General features: G+C 42.6%; 2 protein-coding genes across 3 annotated transcripts in view; one reads left to right on the top strand and one right to left on the bottom strand.

Moving 5' to 3' along the window:
* LOC132854576 (atos homolog protein B) lies at positions 1-12326 on the bottom strand. Of its 2 annotated transcripts, none has more exons than XM_060883086.1 (11): positions 11947-12326; positions 6455-6517; positions 4123-4280; positions 3868-4026; positions 2182-3096; positions 1408-1466; positions 1218-1308; positions 939-1097; positions 622-690; positions 323-522; positions 1-221 (listed from the first exon to the last, which is right to left on the bottom strand). In XM_060883086.1, the coding sequence occupies exons 5-11, from the start codon at positions 2938-2940 to the stop codon at positions 68-70; spliced, it is 1491 nt and encodes a 496-aa protein (XP_060739069.1). In that variant the 5' UTR covers positions 2941-3096; positions 3868-4026; positions 4123-4280; positions 6455-6517; positions 11947-12326; the 3' UTR covers positions 1-67. The 2 variants fall into 2 exon arrangements, with proteins under 2 accessions (XP_060739069.1, XP_060739070.1); XM_060883087.1 differs by having other exon boundaries at positions 3880-4026.
* Positions 12327-14828: 2502 nt separating this feature from the next.
* LOC132855029 (protein unc-13 homolog B-like) overlaps positions 14829-23204 on the top strand; it is a 61110-nt gene continuing 52734 nt past the window's right edge. The window contains exons 1-2 of the mRNA XM_060883740.1: positions 14829-15030; positions 18827-18856. Coding sequence (XP_060739723.1) covers positions 15009-15030; positions 18827-18856 — 52 coding nt within the window. The 5' untranslated portion in view covers positions 14829-15008. The remainder of the gene's footprint in view (positions 15031-18826; positions 18857-23204) is intronic.

Here is a 23204-nt window from a genome sequence, read left to right as displayed (position 1 = left end):
TTCTTAAGTCAGAATGCTTTATTGATCATTTTCTAATCCTATAAGTCTATCCTGCAGGTTGTCAGGGTCACACCCGCGGAGAGTATTTGGGGTTTCTTGGCACCTCGGTAAAGGACTTGAGTTCGTAAGGAATCCCTGTGTCCACCTCAATGGATTTGCGGGAAAATAGCAGCCGGATATCGTTGTGCAAGTAGATCTTTCCAGATTTGGAGCTCTGGAATCTGAGTGAGTGAGAGAGAGAGAGAGAGAAAGATTAAGGATAATGACTTGCTGAACACTAATCCTAAACATTTGTATGAGCTCTTCAGGCAGAAGATCAGACCTAAGGTGTATCAGGTAGCATAGAATCTTCTTCCTATCAGAGATAGAGCTTTCTGTTCCTGCCCCTGACTCCACCTCTTCCTCCACAGGCACCAGAAAGATTCGATGGCGCAGGAAGGTCATGTGATTCACAGGCATGTCACCAAAGTTGTAAGTCACCAGGAACATCTTCACCACAGTCTTATTGGGGTTGAATAAGGTCTGAAGATCAAAGACACAAGAAGAATAAAAACGAATATAGAGACAGGCTGAGAGAGAGAGAGAGAGAGAGAGAGGTTGATTTGATTCTCAGTGACTCACCACTTGAATGGTCCCTGCTTTAGGTACACTGTATCCTTTCTTTCCCAGGGGCTCCAGTGAGATCACACCCTGATACACAACAGACAGCAGATCAGCCAACAGGCGCAACGATGCAGTATAACACACGCAGACACAGACACAGATGGACAGACACGCACGCTCACGCAGACAAACGGACATGCACGGATGCGCACACGCACACAGATGGACAGACGCGCACACACGGACAGACGCGCGCACACGGACAGCCGGACAGATGCGCACACGCACAGACGGACAGACGCGCAGAAGGACAGACAGACACACACACAGGTTACCAAGAAGGGCGAGGGTGCGCTGTGCTCTGACGTGTCGTAGTAGGTCACCTGTACAGGTAAAGTGGCGTGTTTGGGGCAGTACGAACCGCTCGCCCCGATCTCAGCCGTGAAACCCTCAATGTGTCCTGACGGAGAGAACCGACCTTTCAGGATCGACTCCTGCATGCGTGCACGCACACACACACACACACACACACACACACACCATTTTGTCCTGGTATTTGTGACTTGTTTGTGATTAAATTGAAACAAAGTCTGAAAGTTTCAGCTCATAAATACCTCAAAGTTCCCCAGGAGTGACCTGCTAACGGCCAACGATGAACAGGACGATCGGCTGGTGTCAGTGCGTCTGCCACTGCGCAGCTGACGACTAAAGACAAACCATAAATCACACAGATGTTAAAAGTGGGCCAGATAGAGTGTGTTAAGGTGAAATGATGTGCGAGAGTTGTGAGAGTGTGGTGCTCACGATTTGAGGCGTGCGCTGGTCTTTAGCCTCCGGGACGATCTGGAAAACTCAGTAGAGCCCTGAGTAAGGAGAAGAGACCGGACAGGAAGTCATGGTAACAATGAAACTAGCATTACAGTAAACTTTGTGACTATTCAGGATTTTTCTTGTTTATTTATTCTGTCAGGGTTCTTTAAGTGAGTTAGCTGGCTTGTGTTAGCATTGTGGACATTCACAAACATTTCTAAAGATCATCCTCTTAGAAATCCTGTCAGGTTAGCTCACTTTAGCTCACTGACTAGCGTTATTTAGCAAGAGCAGTGAAGGTCCTGAACGTATGAGGAACATGATCCTCTCTGTAATCCTGTCAGATTAGTATAACATATTTACAATATGGCTTAATGTTAGCTAACTGGCTAGTAACTAGTAAGAACTTCACTAGTAAGTGAAATTCAGTACATTTATGAATCTGATCCTCCCAGAAATCCTGTCAGGTTAGATAATCTGAGTTAGCTGGCTAGTGTTCCAGTCTTAGCATTATGAGATGTTTAGGAAATCCCTCTCAGGCCAGCATTAGCAGTGAAGATTAGATGGAAAAAAAAAAGATCCATTTAGAAATCCTATCCTCATGCCTGTGTGAGGGAACACGGAGTCTTTGTTTCTGTGTGCATGTGCACTCGCCTCATTTATCACTCAGCAGGTTTCTTGAGTAAATTGTAAACCTTACTGTGTTTGTGAGGAAACTTTGAGTGTAAATGCATGTGTGTGTGTGTGTGTGTGTGTGTGTGTGTGTACTTTGCCCTGCTCTCTGGCTATGGGCAGGAGGTGTGTCCAGTAGGGAGCAGCCTTGGAATCGGTGCTGCGTCCCGGTGCCAATCCAATCCCCGGGGTCAGCGCCAGACGACAGCGTTTGGAGGTTGAGGGTCCTTCATCCTCTGAGCATGAGTCTCCGATGTCACTGAACGACAGCAGCCTCTTCTTCTTCACCTCAGTGCTCCGGTCTGACCAGCTCGATCCGTTGGAACAGGAAGGGGGCGATGGTGAGTGAGGCGGTCTTTCTGAAGGAGGTGGGGTCTTTTCAAGCTCTACACCCCATTCTACAGCCTCGGTGGGGGTTAAGGGTGGACGCAAAGGCTGCGAAGGCTCCAGAGGGGCAGTAGGGAGTGCATGAGGGTCTACCATAGGGGGTGATTTGGGTGACAATGGAGCAAAAGCATCTTTTACGGGGAGAGGTGGAAGTAATGGGGTGAAGCCTCTTCCACACAGCACTTCCCCTTCCGTTACTTCATCGTCCTCTTCGCCCTCTTCCTCATCCTGAAGGAGGCGCTTTGGGGCGACGACGGGGCCTGACACTTCCTCTAATCCACGCTTTGTTCCTCCTTTAAACCCTCCTCTCTGGGAAAAGATGGAGAGCTGATAAACCTTCTGAAGCCGCAGCTCTTCCTGGTTCAAAGGTCTTGGCTGGGGGTCAAAGGTCACCTGTGGGTCGCTGGGCGGCATCAGGTCCCCAGCCTGAGCCTCCTTCCGAACCAGCTCCACGTGGATATGACGCATGGCGACGGCTGTTTATATATTTTATGTATATATTTATTTTTAAAAAGTTCTAAAGTTCAACAGAGCGACAAAATGAACTGGACGTATTTCTAAATCCCAGAGGTCCGTCTTAGGATCGGCATACTACATTTCCCATAATGCCTTGCAGAACACCACCTGAAAGACATCAGTGGAGAACAAGAACAACATGTAAACAGCATTGAAATCAACTGTAATACTTACACATTTAACTTCAGTTCCCATAATCACTCATGCAGGAGCACTGACTGCTGGCATTAAAGACAAATAAACAGTTTGGATTTGCATCTTTTAAAATCTGGGCCATGGTTAAACAATCTCAGGGATTTGATCATGCTGAAGTGACTATAATGTGGTGAATAACAGCAAAGGAGTGAGGGAGATTTTAGAGATAAATAATTAGATCGGACATAAAAAAATCAGATCATGCAGGTTCACCTGTCCACTCTGTGGATAACTGACCTAATGAAGCAGACACATGGCTGTTTACTTCACTTCCACATTCTCACATTCCCTCGTTCCTAACTCCCTCGTTTCACCCTATGAGCTGCTCCCAGTCTGATTCCTGACCACCACAGGCAGATCGACACCTACATGCAGCAATACGCCTTTCACGCAGCTGATGAAGTGATGCAACGGAGGACAGCGGTGTGTAATGCCTCTGTATGTGTGTGTGACATCAGCAATATCAAAATATAGCACCATTTTACAGCCTCTGTTCTGGATGTTCCTCAATAACAGAACAGTTTCTACTTCCATTTAATGGTCAAACTGCTGTGGTATAAAACCACTGTGGATTGTGGAGTTATCAGGACACAATCTGTAACAGTGCTTCATCCCCCTGTCTCTCTGACTGTTCTGTAACAGCAGCACATGGAGATGATCAGCTGTGTGAGAGAGTCTGCTTACACGTTCACCCACTCTTTTTCCACAGTATCAAGGTTCTTCCACATCCATCCGTGTTGACCTTTGCCCTCTGAACCTGAGCCTAGCCCCTGAGTTCGCCCATCTCCGACACTGCTTGTGTGACGAAACAACAGCATTCCTACTCAGAAAGAGAACAAAGGCCTAGACAGAGAGAAAAACAGAGAGAAAGAGAGTTTATTAGTTTAAATGATAATTAATGTCACTAGTTAATAAACACACAATGATCCGTTTTCTCACCAAAGGGGCAGAGTGTCAGTGTAGCGAGGACCAAAAACAGATAATGTCTACCCTCAGGCTCCGCCCAGACAAGGCCAGTGGCCAATCACGCTCCTCCGGGGCTCCTGACGGGTCGCTCGATGGCTGCATCCTGAGCAGGTCATTCCAGAGACTTCGACCTGTCAATCACAACAGCAGGAGGATTTTCTTAACACAGCAGGTTAGGACACGCCCCCTTTTCAGACCCGTGCATTTCCTATGGTGCAGGTGACCCGAGCACACGCTCACTAAGACACGTGGTAGAATTTATTTTATAACATTTTTCATAACATTCATAACATTTTTGGTGAAATCAGAGCAAACACACACTGACACACAAAGACACTCACACACACACACACACACACAAGTATACAACAATGATCGCTAGGACCTGAGAAACAAAAAACTACTTTTTTTTTATTTATTTTTTTTAAAAGAAGAGTGTTTTCAGGTTCCAGACCTGTACTTTAACTAACTGTACTATACCACTCACACACACACAGTTTATTATTGTTTATTACTCCTATGGAACACAATGTACTAGGCTGAAGGAGTGTGTGTGTGTGAGTGAGAGAGAGAGAGAGAGAGAGAGAGAGAGAGAGAGAGAGGGAGAGAGAGAGAGAGAGAGGGAGAGAGGGAGAGAGGGAGAGGGAGAGAGAGAGGGACAGATGGCTGGACATCAGGAGGATGTAGGTGTGTATTTATAGGTTTGCTGATATGTCAGTTTTGTCTTTTCTCTGCATTAATACACACCAGGACGTGATGTAATGAGGTGAATCAGACGTATAAACAAACATCTTACACATTTTAGCTTCAATAGTATGAACCAGCAGAAGCATTAGACCTCGTCATACACAGGTACATGTACATGTCTACAAGCTAGAGTGATGTGAAGATCACTAAGAAGGTCAGGTTCTCTTTAACACCATCCACACAGACATGCTCCATCTGCAACCTAATATCAAGTCCATGAACAGGAAGTAAGGCTTCTGACTTCACATGCTTGGTGCTGGATGATGATGATGTTATAACTGTTTTAAATAATAGATTCTTCTGCACAGTAGGTCAGAGGATGGACTGTGGAAGGATAAACATTTGGGTGAGATGGTTGACTAACAGAGGCGACAGAGCTGCAGCCATTCTGGGCACTCGTTCTAAAAAAGAAAGTGCAGAGTGGACTCTGAACCTAAGACGGGTCAATTACGGCTGATATCACTCACACACACGCGCGACTCAGCACAGGTTTAGGAAAGCGATCCACAGTGGATCTCAAGCTAATCGCATACTGTCCTATAGAGTGTTACAGAACTGGCCATAGGTCAAAGGTTAAAGAAAGCTTAGGAGCTCAACCTGGATATACAGGTTATATCAGATCAGGTCAGGTGACTGTCACTCAGAACACAATCAGCTGTCAGGACCAGCATGGAACACACACACACACACACACACACACACACACACACACACACACACACACACACACACACACACACACACACACACACACACACACACACACACACACACACACACAGTCACTGAGGACAGTGTCTCTATGCTTATCTGCATGCAGGGCTGCAGGACGTGGGTTTATCTGCTGCTACAGCAGACACACACACACAGGCTAATCTCACACACACACACACACAAGCACACGCACCGTCATGTTCATTCTCTCACCACACACTCCACCATGCACAAATGAACCAGAGGGAGCAGGATCCAGCTTGAGGGCAGGATCCAATAAAATCTGGCTTGAGAAACAGCCTTAACCTCAACAATATGCAATTTCTACTCATTCTACAAACTTGTCAACACTTTTCAGATCAGATTTTACACACAGAAATATGTAACTCTATTAATTCGTTCCATCATTCATTGGAGGTGAAAGAAGGAAACCAGAGAACCCAGAGGAACCCAGGGAGAACCCGAGCTCAGGATAAAACCAGGAATCAAGCTGTGACCTGGTGGAGACATCTGTTTACTGAATTAGATCCTAATCAGACTCTTCTCCAATCATCATATGTGATACGATACCACTGTGAGGACGGGGTTGTCAAAACACACACTCTGTTACACATTTGCACAGGATCAGACATCACACTGCAGCAGATCAGATTGGGGAACACATGTGATCTAATCTGATCTGTTCTGTGGACAATAAAAAAAAACCTGACTCCACCACACACACACAAATTCCTGAGTCTATAGCTTCATAAACCACACAGTAAAGACAATTTTATTCTAGTAGAGTGAGAGTGAGCTGTGTATGTGTGAGTGAGAGCATTTACGACCATAACTCCTTACTTACCTTTGCAACTCCCCTCCTCTCCTCTTTCTCTCTCTGTTTATTCCTCTCAGTCTGTCTGTCTTGCTGGTGGGTAGATGAGAGAGAGAGAGAGAGAGAGAGAGAGAGAGAGATTGATTAATTAGGGGGTATGTACAAAGGGTATAAGAAAAGACGACAAAAATAACATTACAATGTAGTGAATCAGTGTTTATGCTCACACACACACAGAGACACACACACGGAAACACACACACGGAAACACACAGACACACACACACACACACACATGTTCTGTCCATTTCTCACACACTCTCAACTCCCCTCCTCTCTGAACACAATGGGATCAGTTCACACACTCGGTCACTCTCTCTCTCTGTCAGCATTCAACATGTGGGAGGAGTTTCAACAATCCCAGACATTTGATTGGGCAGTGTAAAAGGGGCCCTGGTGCTATGGTATAACCCCCCACCCCACTCTCATACGTTCTAGTCCCACCCACCTGTTGGTTTGCCCAGGGTGTGTTCACTTATGCTGATTTTGTGTGTGTGTGTGTGTGTGTGTGTGTGTGTGTGTCTGTGTGTGTGTGTTTGTGTCTATGGGGGTGGGATTGTTTGGGCATACCATAGCCAGCAGTTCTTGATGCCCAGGAGATACCCAGCATGAACACACACACACTTTTCATGAGTCAAATACAGGTGGAGAGTTTCACAGCTGTGCGCGTGTGTGTTTTGGAAAGAGGAACTTCACAGCTGAGCAGATACGTCAGAGAATGAGAGCTGTCAACCCGGAATTCCTGTGTGTGTCCACGCATGTGTGCGCATTCAAGAGCACACACACATGCAAACACACAGAGGTGGAAGTTTAATATCTCTATACACTTGATGAATTGTGAGGAAGGGGAATTGAATGCCTGTGTGTGTGTGTGTGTGTGTGTGTGTGTGTGTGTGTGTGTGTGTGAGGAGAGAGAGAGAGAGAGAGAGAGAGAGAGAGAGAGAGAGAGAGAAGGTGGTAAGAAAACCTCACACACACACACATATTTTATATATATATATATATATATATATATATATATATATATATATATATATATATATATATATATATATATATACATATACACACACACACACACACACACACACACACTTCCCCTTTAAGAGCCAACACTGTGCCCATATAAGGTGAACAAGGGGGCGTGGCTAGACACACAGACCAGACCCCATTAGGCCAAGAAAATGCATGTGTGTGTGGATGTGGATTGTTGTCAGTGCTGCAGGAAGATGAGCAGAACATTCCAGAAGACTGTGTACATTATTCAAAGTAGTTCTTTTAATCTCTTTCTCCCACACACTCTTTTCCTCTTTCTCTCATTCTGTCTGACTCGCCCTTCTTCCAGACATCTCTCACTTATTCCACACCTCTCTCTGTCGTTACGTTTATCTCTCCCTCCTTCCCTCGGTCACTCCTCATCCTGTACATTTTTTCTAACGTCTGTCTGTCTCTATTCATTCTTTGTACATGAACAGCTTTTAATCTTGTCACACAGACAGAGAGAGAGACACACACACACAGGAAGCAGAGTTGACATGGTTACTGTGTGTTTTCATCAGTCAGCGAAATAACAGCTGTGTGTGTGTGTGATTTTAATGCATCTATACAAAACGTCCCTATGGGGTCTCATTTCACAGTTTCCACACTAAAAAAAACACACACACACGGTTTTAAAGTTCCCTGTGTATATACACTTGAAGGCTTGTGAGGGGGATGTGAGCATGTTGCTGCTTAGTGTTTAATAAAAATTATTTGTGTTCACATAAAAGATTTGTTTGTTTGCTGAGGGATTTAAAGTAATATAATGCTAGTCACTGCTATATTTCCTCTTTGCTGTACATGAGAAATGAAATACTTCCTGCTGTTCTCTGATGATAATGAGACAGGGAGTGGAGTCAAGCTATCTCTGATTATTTTCCTGCTACAGCACACGTCCCCACCTGTTTTATTCCTCTTATACCACCACAACTGACCAACGATTACTCTTCTTTATTCCTTAATGAACCAGTTTGTTTACAACTGTTCCGGAGTCAGTGTTTAAATTCTTAATTAAACAGGTTTCCTGTGTAGTGAAGTCTAGTTTGAATGAACCGAAGGGTCGATGTCGGGTCAAGCAGTTAAGGGTCTAAGTTGGGATATATGAAGAAAAGAATTTCACTGTGCTGTAATGTGTGTGAGACAAATAAAGGTTTCTATTGTATTTTAGAAATGTGGAGGCGAGAGGGAGGAAATATTTACATCCCCTTACACTTAGCACCTTCACAACTCTCTGAGATATTCATCATGACAATGACGAGCACAGATAATAGCTGCAGGAGTGTGTTAACTCCCTGTGTTGGTGTGCGTGTTCAGTCTTGCAGGCAGCTAAAGGAGACCTCGGGAAATCACACGCTGCTAATACGATCCTGTCCTCACTCAGGCCTCACAATGAGAGGCAAGTTCTTCCAGAATTTTGAATATTATTTCCCACTTTATTACGGTCAGCGTTTGCATAAACTATAGACAGTGAAGAAGCCTGTGGGGATATGAGAAGTGCTTCGTTTATTCTGCACTCATCCCTGATATACACACGAGGACTGTGGAGGCCATGAAGTCAAGTTTCAGCTGTCAGAGGCATCTTTAATTTCACACTGCTGCCTATATCATGATGGAAGACTTAGACAACAATAATACACATGAAATCTTTCCAATGGCTGAGCAGTGACCTGAGCTCAGTTCCTGAGGGTTTACAGGATGCTTGGACCATCCAGGCTGATCCTAGACCAGCTATTATGATGATCTACTACAGTAAAATAGATCTATAGCTGAACATAGCACTGATCTGGGATTTTGTGTTTTGCCAAAAAAATAAAAGCCCAAAAACTGACACCAGGTCAGTGTTCAGCTCTGCTGCAGCTGTCGTGCTGATCTTGGACCTAGGACCAGTCTATGCCACCAAATCCTCCTAAAATAATAAACAGTTTGAAATCCAGGAGCTGATCCAGGGTTCGATTCGTTGTTTTCTTCAACCCCTGACCAAAGTCTGCGCTGATCTGAGAACAGACTTCTAAACCAAACTCTCAGTAAATAACAATAATCCATATCGGAACTTAAGTGTTCAGTTGGGTGCAGTACAGGTTATTCTACAGAACATCTGATCTAGGATCAGTTTTCACTGGCCATCTCAGAGGAAACCTTAAATGGCTTCAAACTGAACTTTTCTGGAATCAGCTCCATTTGGTGACACACTGACACAGAGTTTCTGAGCTATTTAAGGGGACAGAGATGTTAGGTGTACACACACACACGTCACAAGAAGGCCTACAGAAGGTCAGTAGAGTGTGTGTGTGTGTGTGTGTGTGTGTGTGTGTGTGTGTGAGCGAGCATGCATGGAAACCACTGACTCAAAGGACAAGAGCAGAGGAGCAAAGCAGCACAATCACAGTTCAGATCAGGTCGAGAAGGAGGAAGATAAGATAAGAGAAACAGCATAAGTAGAAAATAAAGACAAGAGTAAGAACAGAACAGCCAGAGGACAGAAAAGACGTTTGGTCATGTTCCGGGTCCCAGCTACTGCTGAGGACATGTCCAGACACACACACATACGATTACATTTAAGTGCACTTATGTAAGAGTCCAGAGACAACCTCTTCAGGAGGCACAAACAGCTCTGTGGTACCTCAATGACCACAAGGTTCTGAGGTCAAATCTCACCACTGCAAAATTAACACAATCACGTTACAATCCCCAACATACCTCACTGTCCTTCATGTGTCAGTAATGCTGTTTCCTGCACTGTCAGCTTAGAACACTGCCATTTATTTATTGCAGTCTTCAGGTTACTGATCAGGAGGGTGTGAGCTCAAACCACAGCAGCACTGCAGCTGATTTCTCGCTACACTAATGATGTAACACACTATACTGCAAACAGATTACAACATACAGTATGAGTGAATGAGTGAAACATGTCCATGGATCTGCAGCCTCAAAATCCACAATGTCTGGAAAATATATATTTTTATTATATACATATATATAAAAACACCTGAGACAGTCACCCAGGAGTTCCCATCCCCATCTCACTGCCTCCCCAAGCCTCATCTCTGGGAGTTCTTCCTCGTCTCGTCTGCCTCGTGCAACAGGGATCTAAATTTAAAGTGACATCCTGATTTCTGTCAAGCTGCTTGTTGTATAATGTGTGTTTACAGAAATCTGGACTGGAGCCTCCTCTCTTTTGGATCATCATGTGTGCGTCATTCACAGTGTGCTGTAACTTAATCATCTATTACTTTTAATGCTGTAAAAAGGTGCATCAGCAGTTCTTCAGATCCAATATCATGCCTACAAATTATTTTAAAAAGGTTTAAACATGACACCACCTCAGTGCCGAACAAACAAAAGTACACTTTGGTGCATTTATTTTAAAGAATGCACCCGTACTTGCTCCAGTGCTCCTGTCATGCGTGTCTCACACCCCTGTCTCACACCCTGTCTGTGTCTGGTTATCTGTCTGTAGCTACACAGGTGTGACGTCTGCAGCATAGCTGGTTCTGACACCATCACGGACACAGCCCGTTTCTCCAACCACAGCCTCCCAGACGGCTTTAAAATCTCTGTGTGGTTGAGTCCCGGTTTGATAATGAGCGGCGTGTGGTTCAGAGAGGACACTGTGCATTCCTAATGACCCCCGACTCGGCTGGCTCCCCAACCTGTGTGTGCCATTCAACACGCGCATTCAGTCAAAAAACCAAACCCTCCGCAAGCCCATGGTGCCTTCTCTATCATTCTCTGCTCGTCTCATTGTCTCTCAGTGTCTGTCTGATTGTGTGTATGTGTGTGTCTCTCTCTCTCTCTCTCTCTCTCTCTACATGCATGTAAGTGCATGATTAAGATGCAGGTGAAATTGCTTATGCAGTCTAACATTTTGCACAAATCTCTAGAACAGAAACTCTTTTATTAAAGTCCAAGAGGGGCCTCCCTCTCTCTCGCTCCCTCTTTCTTTCTCTCTCTCTCTCTCTCGCTCCCTCTTTCTCTCTTAGTGTACAAAGAAAGAGCAAATGCAAAAACAAGAACAAACACACAAATAAAATACAAAAGAGAATGAGATAGAAAGCACAAGCCTGGACAATACACACATTGGCCTTCAGGTTGTCCAGAGCAGCATGAATCGCACACAAAATCGCACCACACACACACACACACACAGAAGGGTCTCATTAAAAAAAAAAACCCAAAAAAACCCCCCAAAAAAACACATCCTGAACAGATCAGGAGAGGAATGAAAAGCCTGGATGGGCGTGCACACACAACACACACAATATGTCAGATCTCAGATTTACACCTACTGCAAAATCTAACTTCATCAAGAATCTGTGGGTTTGTTTCTGATTTTCTGATGCAGAAAATCAGAAACTGTGGCAGCAGATTGTTGTTACAGCCGGATGTGTTGTTGGAGATCAGCAGTAAGAGCTTGTGTTACTCACCCTCGGGTTCAGTGTGTGAAGAAAACCATGATCATGGCAGGGGGAAGTCTCTTACAAAGCCAGCGTGTGTGTGTGTGTGTGTGTGTGTGTGTGTCTGTGTGCAGCAAGAAAACAGTTTGCTCTCCTCTTCTTTATTTTTAGTAACACGGATCAGATCAGATCCTCTCCAGTCTAAACACATCGACACTAAACCCGTCTCACCATTTTCACCTTCTCTAACACACCATTAAACAAACCTGACTCTCTATTAGCAACCGCAAATCTCAGCCTTTCTGCTCCTTTTTTTAGATCCACGTCCACCGCCACCCGGGCCTTGTATCTCTCTCTCTCTCTCTCTCTCTCTTTCTGTGTCCCTGTGTGTGTGATCGAGTCTGTCTTATTTTTCTTAGCAGCCGTCGCCCATTAAAAACGAGCCTGTCCCTTTAAATAAGAACACTTCCGCGTTCAGTTGGAAAATGAGCACAAAGGCGGGACGAAAGAAACAGCTGAAGCGCTCTCATACACACGATTGGATGAGCCTCTCAGAGGTACAGCCAATAATAGCCCGGCTCTGAGAGCGTCATTTACATATGCTCGCTAACTGTAATTTATTCAAACGTCCACGCAACGGATTGGCTGCGCTGTTGGGTGACGTAGGGCGTAGCCACGTGCTGAGGGATGGAATGGAAAAGTGCACAAGAACTCTGAGAAATGATGATATGGGTGATTTGTTTAAGTAATACTAGTTATTACATTGTTAGATTAAAATACATTTCTGCATTAGTCACGGATATATTTTACACACTCATACTCCGTGTTATCAGGGCTACTAACTGTCATACACGTCACTGTACGGGTTCAAAAGTATTGGCACCCCCCACTGCCCAGGTTGGTCTGTACAAATACACAATACATAATACATCACTTCTAAAATGACTTATGTCCAGGGGTCCTGTTAACAAAGTGTCTTTCTTTCTTTCTTTCTTTGAAGTGCAGAGTTTCCTCAAATACTTTAAAGACACAGACCTTTGAACTGTAAAAGTATGCGAACACACACACACACAAACACACACACACACACACACACACAAAAGCAAATCTTTAAAACAAATTCATTGTAATGAACATGCTCCAATTATTTGAATATTATATTCATTATTGAAATGTGCAGAACAAAGTTTTAACAGTTTTTATTCCTGAACTTCTGTGAATCTTCGACACAACAATCTTGTTTTTGAACCAGACAAGATTTTTTCTGTCTATTGGGTTGATAATTGTAATTTCTAGCTTTAGACTTTCTGATTCTTTTGGCAGATCAATTTTTTTCTAGAAATTTAGAAATGCTTAACTGGTAGGAACAATTATTTCACACTTGAAGTGAGTAAAATAGTCCAGAAATAGCTTTAATATTCATATATTGGTTTATTGTAATGTTAAAACAGGAAATACGTTTATTGTAATGTTAAAACAGGAAGTACATTTGACTACAGTCAAGATATTTTTACTGGTTAAGATGTTATGGTCAGGTGGGTAAAGCATCTTTTGCAGCAGTTATTTTGCATCTTTTTTTGTGGAAGAAACTGATCTATTAATTGTTCTGCTTTTCTTCTCGTTTTTCCTTTCAGCCTGATTATCCTGCTGTAGCTCTGTGAGTCTGTGTGAGTCTTCCAGTCAATTTACTGTCATTTACAAATGACTTTATAATTACTTCATAGACTGCTGATCAGTGAAGGGAACCTTCAGATCACAGTGATGTCATGAATGAACCTGTATGCCTGTGTGCTGTATTCACTTTAAACCGCTAGATGGCGGAAGAGCACACTGTAAATCAACACTGTATTAATATTAATATAATAATAATATAATAATAATTATTACAACAATTAGTACTTCTAATGAAAATTCTACTGTAAAAGCAGATGAGTTTTGTATAATAAATGCATGTTGCAAATTCTATAAAAGTTTACATTTATGGATTATTGGATAGTAGGATTGTGTTTTTTTATTAGTGTTTTATTTTGTATCATTTTCCTAACTGGATATTTTTAAAGCCTGTGTATTTTATGGCAAAACAAATGTGTTTTATTATTAAATGTGTTTTATTATAATTTATTACAAAATAAATAAATAAACCTACAGCATGTGTAAGTTTATGTGTAACATAAACTTACACATTACACATAATATCTTATTTATATATTGCATTTCCACATGTGTGGGGGCACGGTGGCTTAGTGGTTAGCACGTTCGCCTCACACCTCCAGGGTTGGGGGTTTGATTCCCGCCTCCGCATTGTGTGTGTGGAGTTTGCATGTTCTCCCCGTGCCTCGGGGGTTTCCTCCAGGTACTCCGGTTTCCTCCCCCGGTCCAAAGACATGCATGGTAGGTTGATTGGCATCTCTGGAAAATTGTCCCTAGTGTGTGATTGCGTGAGTGAATGAGTGTGTGTGTGTGTGTGCCCTGCGATGGGTTGGCACTCCGTCCAGGGTGTATCCTGCCTTGATGCCCAATGACGCCTGAGATAGGCACAGGCTCCCCGTGACCCGAGGTAGTTCGGATAAGCGGTAGAAGATGAATGAATGAATTTCCACATGTATTAAATTAAAATTAATTTAAAAACTCATGCGGTAATAAAACTAAACGAACAAGAAAAATACGGTATTTATTTGTTTACTTTAATATGATAATGTATTATTTATATGGGTGTAAACACTATAAAAGTAAAAAACTGTAAGTTTCTATCATCATTTACACGGCAGGTGCTCGGATGCCTTCACCTGTGCGCATGAAAGTTAGTGATTGGTCCAGTAAACACCTCATCCTGCCCCTTTACCCAGAGCAGAGCAGCTGATAGGCTGTTGTCCCTGTCAGTAATTGTACCGCCTCAGTGAGAGAGAGAGTGAGCGGCTCTGCTCCGTGTCTTCATCATGAGCTCAGCTCACAGCAGATTTCCTCCGAGCTCTGGACCACTTCAGGAAGCTGACACTCATGTTCGGATTATTCCTCTCATTCGGCTGAAAGTTGTTAAAGTTGTGTAGTGAAGTGACCCGCCTAGTTTGGGGACATAAATCTCAGCCTGCGTTATGTCACTGCTTTGCGTCCGAGGTGAGTGAGTCACTGAGCCGGTCAGTGAGTCGGTTCTTCACACGGTTCAAACATGTAAAGTTTTGGCTTTTCATGATGTAACTCTTCTCACAAGGAAAATTCATACACACGTTTATTTTACAAATACTTTATCGTATTTACTTCACGATAGCCTATTGATTGCATATTGATCGTTAAAAGCATGTAAGCAATCATTTTTAACAAAGTCTCGCGCGACATAACGGTCTTTATTTCAGATTGCTTTGTACTGATGCGCGAAATGATTCTTTTGATGAATCGATTCATTGACACCTCTAACATAAACAAATAAAACATTTCGAAGCGATTACTAAACGATTTCTTCATCATCTACAGAGCATTAGAAATGATCTAGAAATGCAGTTTGAATCGTATAACAGCCCTTGTGTTTGTTAAGCTAATATAATATTAGATTATTTAATATTACAGACAGAATGTGATGCTTTCTGGTTTTATATGTGTCCTCACTTTGCTCTACAGCATGATACAGGTTTATTTTTCTGTGAAAACAGCAGTAGGACTTGTTTTAGTTTAGTTCAGCTGATATCTGTTAGACAGACAGGTCTAACAGATGTGTTTAATAGAGATGTGTGTAATAGATGCAGCTTGTTCTCAGTACATGAATCACATCATGAACAGATCTGAGAAAAGAAAGAAACTAATCAGTGCCACCTTTCTGTATTGGGTTAATAAATCATTAAGATGCAGGAAGTGTAAGAGCCAGATTCAGTTTTCATTTGGACCCAGAGACATGATATCAGCAACAAGCATAGTTCATTCATTCATTCATTCATTCATTCATTCATTTATTTGTTCATTCATTCGTTCGTTTGTTTGTTCGTTTGTTCATTTGTTCATTCATTCATTCATTTGTTCTTTCATTCATTCGTTTGTTCATACAATCATTCATTCAATCATTTATTCGTTCATTCTTTTGTTCTTTCATTCGTTAGTTTGTTTGTTTGTTTGTTTGGTCTTTCATTCATTCATTCATTTATTTGTTTGTTTTTTCATTCATTCATTTATTCATTAATTTGTTTGTTCATTCATTAGTTTGTTCGTTTGTTTGTTTGGTCGTTTGATCATTCATTAATTTATTCATTTGTTCATTTATTCATTCATTTGTTCATTTATTCATTCATTCATTCTTTCATCCGTTCATTCATTCATTCATTCATTCATTCATTCATTCATTCATTCATTCATTCTTTTGTATATTCATTCATTCATCAGTGTGGCTCTGGATCTATCCCAGAAACACTGTGTGAGGTTGGAAAACACCCTAGTGTTCTTGCTGGTCCATCAGTGAGCCCTGTGCACACACTCATTCACACCTCGGGGTACATAAGTGACGTACACTCTATGGCTGTGTTTTTGGGAGGTGTGAGGAATCCAGTCAATTCTGGGTAATTAATTGATCACTGGCTTATTTTGTATGTCGCCACCTAGTGTGAGGAGGTCAGTCATTCAGTGAGAGATTTAATGACACAGAGCTGGTGTGTGGTCTGTATTTTTCCTCCTGGCCTTTGATGTGGAACAGACGTTAAAGCGGCACTCTGACATCTCGGTGGAATAAAGAGATATTTTGAGAACGACACACAAAAAGAACAAAAAGGCCTTGTGCTGCTTATTATTCTGTTTGGATGTAGAGAGATCTTTATTGTGCACTCTGTCTTTTCATGAAGCCTGACAGATCACAATCACTAGACAGAATTTAAAATTAATTTTTTTTGTTTATTTTTTATATTATTTTATCTTGATCACCTCATGTGATGAACAGATTTCTCATTAATATCAGAAGGAAAAGCATCTGTTTTTATCTCATTACTTGCGTGTAATCCACATCTTTATGGATTCAGAAGTGCGTTAATTGATTAATTGTGTAAAGTTGACACTGAGGTCCATAAGGAAGCCCATGGTGCTGAGATCTTGCACCCACAAAGACCTAACACTTGCACCTGAAACCCTCTGACGTAGCTTTGTGGTAGACTTTCAAAAAAAGGAGAAAAAATAAAACGATCCTGAAAGTCTGCTGATTTGATTTGAAACTCGAAGCCCGAGAATAGAGAGAAGCAGTTGATTTACTACATTTGGCTTTCGCACTACAGGGAGATTTTAGATGAGACAGATGCTGGATGACTGCTGACAAAAAGCCAGGATTCATATTGTACCTTTAATATTCCCCTGAAGATGCTCTGATTGTTCTGAGGGAATATTAGCTTCATGAGGTAAGGGAAAATTAATCTAACCTAGTAGTCCTGCTGTTGAAATAAACCACACACACAGTCAATACAGAGAGATGAAGCGGAGCAAAGAGACAGAGTGTGGAGGATTCCCGTGCTGGCTCTGGGGGGAGGGATGGGAGAATCCGAGTAATCCTCATTCCATCTGCTGTCTCTCTCTCTCTCTCTCTCTCTCTCTCTCTCTCTCTCTCTCTCTCTCTCTCTCTCTCTCTCTCTCTCTCTCTCTCTCTCTCTCTCTCTCTCACACACACACACACACACACCTACTTATATAGCATCACAATGTTACAACAGTTCTCTTGCTGTATAATATATTTACCCCACTGCTCTGTTGAACACTGAGATCCGATTGGTCAGATGACGTTGATGCATTTTCCCAGGTTTATATTAATGTGCTTGTTCCCATAGCAACAGCTCATTTGCAGGACACATCTCCTAAACAGATAAAAACTGTCAATATGGTGAAGGTTTGTGAACTGAGGAGATAAAAAATAGGTAAAATATAAATGGATAAAATCTCTGATGTTCTTCAATAAATAAACAGTCATTTGCTTTGTTTTTTTGCTTATAGAGTTTTAAAGTGTGTGTAACTTGTTATGCTGCAATAACAGTCTACTGAATAATCCAGATGTGTCCCAGAAGAGCCTGTCACAACTGTCTCCCTCACACACACACACACTCTTCTAGCCCAATTATCACACAGCGTTGGTGTGTTTTCCAGGGCCATGAGAACGTGATCCAACTCTTGACTGATATTAAAGCATCAGTCTGTCAAAGTGCAGTTTCTCCCAGCAGCACGCTGACTTCAGGAGGAAACTCTGACACTTTATTAAAAAGTTGTTATCACAACTCAGCTTTAGTGTTGCTCTATTTGCACATGCACACAAACAAACACACACACACACACCTCATGACACACATACCTCTGTTAGCTCATTAGCATTCATGACCTGGATCAGCTTTGTGTGTGTGTGTTTATGTGCGTGTGTGTGCAGTGAAGGATGACTGGATGTAAATGTGTGTGTGTCAGTGAACTTGTGCTTTAGTATCGGTGGCTGTGATGCCTGACAGGTTAAACCCTGTCACTGACAGGTTTGTGCAGGCCACGCCCCCTTCATTTACATAGGCCACACCCCTCATCTGTACAGCACTGAACTTGTTAAACTGATCTCCAGTGGGTATAAGTAAGACTTTTTCAATTCCTGCTTTGTGTTTCCTATTTCTACTACAGTGAGGCAAAACTACAACCTACCTGAAGCAGAAGAACTGAAAATAATTAGTTTTATTGACCTTTTAAACATTATCACCTGAAAAAGTCTGTGGGTTTTGTGCTGCTTTGTGGTTCAGCACCATGTGACTATTTCACAGGAACTGTGAAATACAGTTAAAAGAGTGATTCAGGATTAATGAACATGTTGCATTTCTGTAAAAATGTGAAATAACGTTGTACATGATGCAAAATGGAACTAACCACAATGTACTGATGTGTTTAACCAACACACACATGAATAAATACACCTTCTCTTCTGTTTCAGTGAAAAAGGCCAAACTGCACGGAGCTTCAGGTAAGAATATCTCTCTCTCTCTCTCTCTCTCTCTCTCTCTCTCTCTCCCTCTCTCTCCCTCACACACACACATATACACACACCTGGTGTGTTCTCCTCTTTAGTGTGGTTTTTGAGGCAGGTGATGACACTGAGTAAGGTGGGAAAAGCTCCCATTATGGAAGTGTTGCAGTGTTGAGAAAGTGAATAGACTCTGAATCGACTCACTGCAGCGAGTGAATCGTGTGAAGTTCTGCAAATAGTGAAATATACGCAAAACGTTATGAGCAACATGTTTTAAACTCACATGTTTGATTATAGTTCTCACTGTTCTCTGTGAGGATTTTGTGGTCTCTGCACACTCATGTTAATGGTTTGTTGAAGTTTTATGAGGATTTTTTGTACCTAGCAGTTTGTGAGCAGACCTGTAGCCTGGAGACATCTCACATATCGCAGAAAAGTGTTGTGATGCGATTGTTTTGTCAAATAGCTCAACTCTACTGTGGAGAGTGAAACCAAACAAAAACCACACAGCAAGGGAACCGATTCAGTCTGTACAAACAGGTGTAGCACCCTGCACACACGCACATACACACACACACACACACACATACACACACAGATGGAGCCTGGCATGAGCTTTGTTTATGTGTTTGTTCTATTAGGACTGAAATAAACTCATTGTTGATGAAAGTTCAGAAGATGATGAATTGTTTAGCTGTAAAATGAAGAGAAGTATCAGATTTGTGTGTGTGTGTGTGTGTGTGTTTGGCCTAGTTATGCAGCGATCTGGTTTACTGGTTAGCCAGAGGGCACTTTTCCTCTCATGGGGAACAAAAGTCTCTAATAAACCCCAATTATCATTCCTCTTTTCTCACTTTATCACCCTGTCTGTCTGTTTGTCTGTCTGTCTGACTGGTTTGTTGTCTTACTCTATTTTCACTTCCAACTCATCCACATGATCCACACTGTATTTATATTCTGTTGTTTTTTTATTCCTGGTCAGAACCCTTAGTGAAGATCCTTGTTGATTAGCACTAAGCCGTGTTTCCTGCGTCTGTTTTTCTGGGTTCTGGTTCTGTGTTTCCAGGTTACTTGCCTGGTTTTGGTTTCCTTGGTGCTCTCTGTGTAACTTTGCTTTGATCTCCATCATGAACTATGACTTTAATCACACCATTGAACCTAATGACCACTGAGTCTGTGTGAAGGTTGGCAGATCTGCGCATTGTCTGGACAATACTAGTATATACATATCTGTCTGTCTGTCTGTCTGTCTGTCTGTCTGCCTGTTTGTCTCTCAGGTTTGATTAGATTGGGGTTGGAGTGTCTCCGTGCCTCGTTTTATCGAGTGTCTGAGTCTCTTTCACAGGGGAGGCACATTGACCAGATTCACTAGAGCTGCTTTAATCAGAAACTCACACTCACACACACACCCACACACACTCACACACATATGCTCTCGCTTTATCTATTTTTCTCATTATTACTCAGTTGGTTTCTTGATAAACAATTTGCATGCAATCATTTGGTCTATAAACTATATTGAAAATATTTGGTGTGTGTGTATGTAAGTGACATCCTGATGAGTTAATTAAGAGCAGAGTGAGCTTATAAATACATAATTCATGACATCTTGACTGTCACATCCATGCTCTAAAAAATAACACTTATAATCACACAGAAAAATAGAGAAGGAGAAGGAGAGAGAGAGAGAGAGAGAGAGAGAGAGAGAGAGAAAGAAACAGCACTCATTCTGTCTGTGTGGTTCACTGATTCATTTTAAAATCCCATTTTACCTTACTAACGTTTGTGTGTGCGTGTGTGTGTGTGTGTCTGTCCCTCTATCTCTGTTTGAGGATGTATTTTTCCAGTTACAGTCTAATACACTACAGTAAAATCATTATCAACAGACGTTTGCATGTTAATACAGTAGCATGATCACTGTGATCAGGTTCTGGGGGCAGTGCTTGGTGTAAATGGGTGGGAACTGGGGTAAAAAAAAATAATTCTAATGCATTTACAGCAACAGCAACAGCATTTGGCAGACGCCCTTATCCAGAGCGACGTACATAAGTGCTTAAATCTCTAACATTGACTACATTAATGCTGGCTCACTACAGTAGGTTACATACTTAAGATACCATGAGTTTAAAACATTGTTCAGAGTTACAATGAAAAAGAGTCAAAGTTTTTTTCTTTTTAAATATAAATGCAAAAGATAAGGAAAGAAGTGCTAGTTGAAGTGTTTCCTGAATAAGTAGGTCTTCAACTGCCGTTGAATATCCAGTGACTCAGCTGTCCGGACCTCTAGGGGAAGTTCATTCCACCACCTTGGTGCCTGAACATAAGAGAGTCTTGTAGTATACTTGCCTCTTACCCTGAGAGATGGTGGAACCAGTCGAGCAGTGCTGGTAGATCGGAGGGTGCGGGGTGCAGTGCGAGGAGTGATGAGGGCTTTGAGGTAAGAGGGAGCTGGTCATTTTTGGCTTTGTAGGCCAGCATCAGTGTTTTGAATCTGATGTGTGCAGCTACCGGAAGCCAGTGGAGGGATCGCAGCAGCGGGGTGGTACGCGAGAACTTTGGCAGGTTGAAAACAAGCCATGTAGCTGCATTTTGGATCATTTGCAGAGGAGGGATTGCGTTCATAGGTAGACCTGCCAGCAGTGCATTGCAGTAATCCAGTCTTGAAATGACAAGAGACTGAACAAGTACTTGTGCAGCCTGTGTGGACAAAAATGGCCGAATCCTTCTAATGTTATAGAGAAGAAATTGACATGAGCGAGTCACGTTAGCAACATGAGAGAAAAAGGACAGTTGATTGTCCATGGTTACCCCAAGGTTGCAAGCTGTGGCTGAAGGGGAGATCAGATCCTTGTGCAAGGATATAGCAAGATCATGACCTGGTGATGAATCACCTTGGATGAACAGCAGTTCAGTTTTGCTAGGATTGAGCTTTAACTGATGAGCAGTCATCCATGATGATATTTCTGCCAGACTTGCTGAGATCTGGTCAGGAGCTGTTGTATCTGAGGGTAAGAGAGGATAAGTTGTTTATCATCAGCATAGCAGTGGTAAGAGAACCCATGTGAGGAAATAACTTCACCAAGAGAGTGAGTATACAGGGAGAAAAGAAGAGGAACCAAGTACTGAGCCCTGTGGGACACCAGTGGAGAGTCTGCGTGGAGCAGATATCACTCCCCTCCATGTTACCTGATATGAGCGTCCTTCCAGGTAGGAAGCGAATCATTCCCAAGCTGATCCGCAAATCCCAAGACTCTTGAGGGGGGACAAGAGTATCTTGTGGTTGACCGTATCAAATGCTGCTGAAAGGTCAAGGAGGATAAGGACAGATGACAGTTTGGCTGATCTAGCAGCATGTAGTTTCTCAGAGACATCCAAAAGGGCTGTCTCTGTTGAATGAGCCACTTTAAACCCAGACTGGTTGGGATCTTGGAGGTTGTTCTGTGAGAGATAGACAGACAGTTGATTATAGACAATGCGTTCAAGAATTTTTGAAAGAAACGAGAGAAGTGATACCGGTCTGTAGTTACTGATGTCTGATGGATCCAGAGCAGGTTTATTTAGAATGGGAATAACCCTTGCTCTCTTGAAAGTAGTTGGTACCTTTCCAGATGCTATGGATCTAGTGATGATAGTGGTAATGAAGGGGAGAAGGTCTTGCGAGATGGTCTGGAGCATAGTGGAAGGAAGTGGATCCAATGGGCAGGTGGTAGGATTGCAAGACTGGATGAGTTGTAAAATCTCTTCTGCTGCTACAGTTGAGAACTACGATAACGAAGGAGTGGGGAAATACAGACTGTGAGGTGCAAGTGCAGTGACGTGAAGGTCCGGCAGATTTCCTCAATCTTCTCCTGGTAGAAAGAAGCAGAGTCTTCTGCAGTCAGGGAGGATGAAGATGGTGGAGCCGGGGGGTGGAGTAGAGAAGAGATAATGTTGTGGAGCTTCCGAGGGTCATGTGACGAAGCATCAAGCTTTTCCTTGTAGAAGGAAGTCTTGGCAGAAGTCAAATCTGAGGAGAACTTGGTCAGGAGTGTTGAGAAGAGTCAAGGTCTGCATCAAGCTGTGATTTCTTCCACTTTCTCTATGATGATCTTAGCTCTCTTCGATTGTTGCGCAGCACATCTGAAAGCCAAGGAGCAGAATAAGAAATTTTCTTGGGTTAAGTGAACATAGGGCAGAGAAAGTCCATAGCTGAGGAAAGAGTTGAGAGGAAAGTATCTGTGGCTGAGTCCAAGGGTAGTAAGGAAAATGACTCAGGATCAGGAAGAGAAGAAAGAGTGCCAGAAGCTACAGAAGAAGGGGAGACAGAGTGAAGGTTGCGGCTGGTAAGAGCGAGGGGGTGAGCGGT

This window comes from Tachysurus vachellii, chromosome 12 (assembly GCF_030014155.1).
Source record: "Tachysurus vachellii isolate PV-2020 chromosome 12, HZAU_Pvac_v1, whole genome shotgun sequence".
In the NCBI taxonomy this organism is placed as follows: Eukaryota; Metazoa; Chordata; class Actinopteri; order Siluriformes; family Bagridae; genus Tachysurus; species Tachysurus vachellii.
This window is presented reverse-complemented; position numbering and strand designations above follow the sequence as displayed.